Below are 5754 nucleotides of genomic sequence, written 5' to 3'. Positions count from 1 at the left end.
GGCAATCGTTTTGCTGAGAGTCAGCTAACAAATGTCACTTTTTGCTGGGATATCAGCTGATAGTTTTACTGAGCAGACGCGTTTTTGCCGAGCACGCAAATCTGTTTTGAGTGTGTAAGTTCCCTTTACTCTCCCCAATATTTTCTAAAAATCCTCAATGTTCCTTATGAATACCCAGCTTCTCCTAAGAGGACCCCCATAATTCCTAGATTCCCTTTTCCCCTTCCCAATATCTCCTAAAATTCCCCAATGTTCCTTAAAAATCCCCAACTTCTCCTAAAATGTCCAACTTGTCGATTAGATTCCCCAAAGGTATCATTTCCCGAGAACCCCCATGATTCCTAAGTTTCCTTTACCCTCCCCAATATCTCCTAAAAATCCCCAATGTTCCTTATGAATACCCAACTTCTCTTAAGAGGACCCCCATGATTCCTAAGTTCCCTTTTCCCCTTCCCAATATCTCGTAAAAATCCCCAATGTTCCTTAAAAATCCCCAATATCTCCTAAAATGACCAACTTATTGATAAGATTCCCCAAAGTTATCATTTCTTACATACCACATGATTCCTTAGTTCTTTTTACCCTCCCCAATATCTTCTAAAAATTCCCAATGTTTCTTATGAATACCCAACTTCTCCTAAGAGGACCCCCATGATTCCAAAGTTCCCTTTTCCCATTCCCAATATCTCGTAAAAATCCCCAATGTTCCTTAAAAATCCCCAATATCTCCTAAAATGGCCAACTTATTGATAAGATTCCCCAAAGTTATCATTTCTCAAGGACCACATGATTCCTTAGTTCTTTTTACCCTCCCCAATATCGCCTAAAAATCCCCAATGTCCCTTAAGAATCCCCAACTTCTCCTAAGAGGACCCCCATGATTCCTAAGTTCCCTTTACCCTCCCCAATATCTCCTAAAAATCCCCAATGTTCCTTAAAAATCCCCAATATCTCCTTAAAATCCCCAACGTTCCTTAAGAATCCCCAACTTCTCCTAAAATGTCCAACTTGTTGATTAGATTCCCCAAAGGTATCATTTCCCAAGGACCCCCATGATTCCTTAGTTCCCTTTACCCTCTCCAATATCTTCTATAAATCCCCAATGTTCCTTAAAAATTCCCAATATCTCTAAAAATATCCATCTTGTTGATTAGATTCCCCAAAGGTATCATTCGCCAAGGACCACCATGATTCCTAAGTTCCCTTTACCCTCCCCAATATCTCCTAAAAATCCCCAATGTTCCTTATGAATACCCAACTTCTCCTAAGAGGACCCCCATGATTCCTAAGTTCCCTTTTCCCCTTCCCAATATCTGGTAAAAATCCCCAATGTTCCTTAAAAATCCCCAATATCTCCTAAAATGGCCAACTTATTGATAAGATCCCCCAAAGTTATTGTTCCGTACCGGAAGGGATTCATGTCGCAAAACTAATCAGCACCAAATCTGAATTCTTAGATCATAACTTTCTGTTAAGTCCTTTTCAAATATTATCCTAGCTTTACGTCCTTTTCAAATGTAATTCCAATGTTTTTAGAACGCGCGCGCCTTCCTACTCGCTCACTCAAATGTAAATATAACCAAAGAGTGAGAACACTGATCGCCAGCCTGGCTGTTTGACAGCTGGGACAGTAAGCACCATTGTGACAACTGGTAGGGCTGTTAGCACCAACCACGAAAGTTCTGGATACACACTTACCAGAAAACCACCGAATTGGCCAGAATGTTCTAGAAGTACCACAAAATAAATATATAAGGCGCAGCGCAACTGGTAGAGTCAGTTTTTGTACCAACCGCGAATATAATCGTCCTCCTCTCCTCTTGTTGGCGTAACGTCCTCACTGGGACAAAGCCTGCTTCTCAGCTTAGTGTTCAATGAGCACTTCCACAGTTTTTAACTGAGAGCTTCCTCTGCCAATGACCATTTTGCATGTGTATATCGTGTGGCAGGCACGAAGATACTCTATGCCCAAGGAAGTCAAGGAAATTTCCTTTACGAAAAGATCCTGGACCGACCGGGAATCGAACCCGTCACCCTCAGCATGGTCATACTGAATACCCGTGCGTTTACCGACTCGGCTATATGGGCCCTGAATATAATCGTATCGAAGTGAAATAAAGAGAAAGGACAAAGTGAAAGTAGTAGTGTTTCCATTCCAAGCCCAAGTGCTAAGACCAAGTGAAGTGTTCAAGTGCTCTCCAGTAAGGAAATCGTCCCGCACGTTCTAGAAGTCTTTCCATTCCAACGGTTTCCTTACACCCAAGTTCCGAACCATATACAGTCCACTGCCAAGAAGAGAGTCGTCCACCAAGTCTACGAAGTTCCTCCTATCCAGCGATCTCTCTTCTCCAATTCCACCAGCCAGTGTGGAACATAATTTGGTCCTTCGAACCGGTTTTGAACCAGTGACCTATGGATTCCAGTTCCTGAAGTTTCAACGTTCCTGTCTTCGAGTGAAGTGAAACACTACAGTTACAGTTTCAGTGAAGTGCAATTCCAAAATGCCACCAGTGCAGTACTCTCCGATCAAGCCTGTCAATAAGAACAATCCTGTGGTCAATCCTGAGATGAATCCCAATCCAGGAACCGTCTCGGATCCAGCAGGAGTGACAAACCCAGCAGTTGTGCCAAATTCAACAGAAGTTCCGAATCCGGTGGAAGCGATGAATCCTGTAGTGCCTGTAGTGCCAGACCCTCCTTCGAATGCAGGCCACTCAAGCAGTGAATCATCCTTCCATGGATTTCATTGGCAGGAACAAGTGGACCGTGGTACCATGACTAAGCTGAACGGACTTTTCCGCCAACGAAGCCAGGTCGAGCAGGAGGTGGTTCGCATCCAGTTCACCTTGCGAGACCAAAGACACCTGAGTCTGGCTCAGCTAAACGTCATTACCGGCAAACTTGCGGCAGCCTACAAGGAGTTCAGCAGGTTCCACAGCGAGATCATGGCCCTAATTCCCGACGACGCAGAGGACGAACAAGAAGAGATCTACACTGCTTTCGAGGATCGTCACGATGCTGCACCCACCGTAGTCCAGGAGATGATTATAGCACTCAACCGCAACACTCCTCCAGCCGTCGCCACACCTCACGTCGTGGTCCAACAGCAACCCCTTAAAGTTCCGATTCCCACATTCGACGGGACTTACTCCAGCTGGCCTAAGTTCAAGGCAATTTTCCAAGACCTAATGGAAAATTCTGCCGACTCTGACGCAATAAAACTGTATCATCTGGACAAGGCCCTAGTTGGAGCTGCTGCTGGCTCCCTCGACGCCAAAATCATCAACGAGGGCAACTACGAGCAAGCTTGGAGAGTGTTGAGCGACCGCTATGAAAACAAACGGCTCATCGTCGAAAGTCACCTACGAGGCCTGCTCAACCTGAAGAAGATGTCCAGCGAATCATCCAAGGAGCTGCGCTGTCTGCTCGACGAGGCAACCGGACATGTGGAGAGTCTGCGATATCTCAAGCAAGAACTCACCGGCGTGTCTGAGCATCTAGTCGTGTACCTCATCACCGCTGCTCTCGACAAGGCTACGCGAAAGGCTTGGGAATCCACTGTAAAAGGCACCGAACTGCCGAAGTACACTCCAACTATCGCATTTCTGAAGTCTCGCTGCCAAGTCCTGGAGAATTTCGAGTTGTCACAGGTTCCAGCTTCGCCAGTTCTCAAACCGAAGCCCACGCAGTCGTCTCTCAAGCTGCCGCCCCAGAAGAGCAACGCAGCCGTGTGTTTAAATGCAAGTGACACTTCCTGTGATGTTTGTTCCGACCACCACTTCAACTACCAGTGCTCAGCATTGAAGCAGTTGACCACAGCTCAAAGAGCAGAGAAGATTCGATCCATCGGTCTTTGTTTCAATTGCCTCCGTAAGGGCCACCAGTCGAAACACTGCCCTTCCGCCAAAACCTGCCGGAAATGCAACAAGAAGCACCATACCTTGTTGCATGCTGATTCCAACCTAGACAACACTCAGGACGTCCAAGACAACGTTTCCGATCCGAAGTCAGTACAAGACATGAGTGCTTCTGCTCCCACCTCACCAACTCTGAAGCCAAGTTCATCGGTGTCGACGATCTGTTCATGCAGTAAAGCAGCACTTCGAGCAGCACAGGAAACCAAAACTGTTCTGTTGTCCACTGCTCTGGTCCACGCTATCGACAAGAATGGCAATCCATATCCATGCCGAGTATTGCTAGATAGTGGATCGCAGGTAAACTTCGTAACCGAAACCATGGCCAATCTCCTGAGATTATCAAAAATGAATACTGACGTCCCTATCGCTGGAATCAATGCTCGTCAAAGCATCGCCCGTGAGAAGGTTTCAGTTTCTTTCCGCTCCAGGCTCACCGAGTTTCAAGCTACTATTGAATGCTTGGTGACCCAAAAGGTGACACCTTTCGTACCCTCTACACGGCTGGACGTCAGCGACTGGGATGTACCAGACACCATTCATCTTGCGGATCCAAGATTCCACATTCCCGACAAGATCGATCTTCTCATCCGAGGAGAACTGTTCTTTGACATCCTCAAGCATCATCGCATCGATTTGGGCGACAACCTACCCACTCTTCGTGCTACCAGCCTCGGATGGATAGTGACGGGAACTATCACTGCTCCAGCAACACCTGGATCATCAGTTCATAACTCAAACATTGCAATTGTAGGAAACGTTGAAGTGCTTGAGCATGATCCGTACATTTCCAGTAGCTTACCAACGAACAAAATCTACGAAGACCAATCTGTGTCAACACATTCTCGAAATTCAACAGATCGATTTGACTTTAGACATCCTTTCAAACGGACTGTGGATCAACTTGATAATTGGCGTGGTCCAGCACTGTCAGGATTCATCATGTTGGAGAACCGATTCAAACACGATCCAAGCTCGCGGGACAGATGCTTCAATCGTCTTCCTGAACATGATTCCTATGAGTGTCGTCGCCGCCTCGATGAAGCTAACAACCTACCACTTCAAGCCATGTGCTGCATGCCCCATCATGCAGTTCTATCCCCAACATGCTCCAGCTTCAATCGAGAATCCTTCGATACAGGTATGAAGTCACAGCCTGCTATACAACCCTTGAACGAAGTTTTGATGCTCGCCAACGAAGACAAAGAAGATTCCGATTTCCAGGTTATGACCCAACAACACTTTGATGTCGATCACACGTTTCTTGAAACTCAACCGGAGAAAAATCTTGTCAACCACATTGTGATGGCACACAATGAATGCCGAGAACAAACATGTAATTCGGCATCCTACGAGTCTCCACGGCGTACGTCATCAGAGCAAGGAGAGAAACATCTACCACTCTACGAAGACAATGTGAGGAAAATTTTCAAGGTTCTTGCTAAATATGGCGATCCCAAAGACGATCGTTATCATATCACCAACACAACGACCCAATCGTCAGCCTTTTCCCAGAAATCCGTGAAACTATCTGAGTACTCTGAGGTTGTGCGTCCCTCTGTTCCACTCGAAACCTTTTCACCAGTTGGCATAGTGGCTGAGCCCTCAATCCAACACACTTGGAAAGTCAAGCCCAATAGTGAAGAGCTACTAGACAACGAATCTCAACAAAAGTGGATAGATCTCCGAAGTGCTATACCTCAGTTGAAGCCTGTCCAAGTACCAAGGAGCGTGCTGTTTCCCAATGCGATTATCTACGAGATACAAGAATTAAATGACATGGCAGTCACCGCCTACGGATCAATTCTGCAGCTACACGAAGCGGATGTTTCAACCGAGT

General features: G+C 46.2%; 1 protein-coding gene across 1 annotated transcript; it reads left to right on the top strand.

Annotated features, from left to right (window-relative positions):
- Nucleotides 1–1298: 1298 nt before the first annotated feature.
- Nucleotides 1299–5296, top strand: LOC134288088 (uncharacterized). Its single transcript, XM_062851809.1, has 2 exons — nucleotides 1299–5055; nucleotides 5139–5296. The coding sequence occupies exons 1-2, from the start codon at nucleotides 2502–2504 to the stop codon at nucleotides 5159–5161; spliced, it is 2577 nt and encodes an 858-aa protein (XP_062707793.1). The 5' UTR covers nucleotides 1299–2501; the 3' UTR covers nucleotides 5162–5296.
- Nucleotides 5297–5754: the final 458 nt, after the last annotated feature.

This window comes from Aedes albopictus, chromosome 2, assembly GCF_035046485.1.
Source record: "Aedes albopictus strain Foshan chromosome 2, AalbF5, whole genome shotgun sequence".
NCBI classification, from domain to species: Eukaryota; Metazoa; Arthropoda; class Insecta; order Diptera; family Culicidae; genus Aedes; species Aedes albopictus.
The sequence above is the reverse complement of the archived record's forward strand: the minus strand, read 5'-3'. Positions and strand labels throughout refer to the sequence as shown.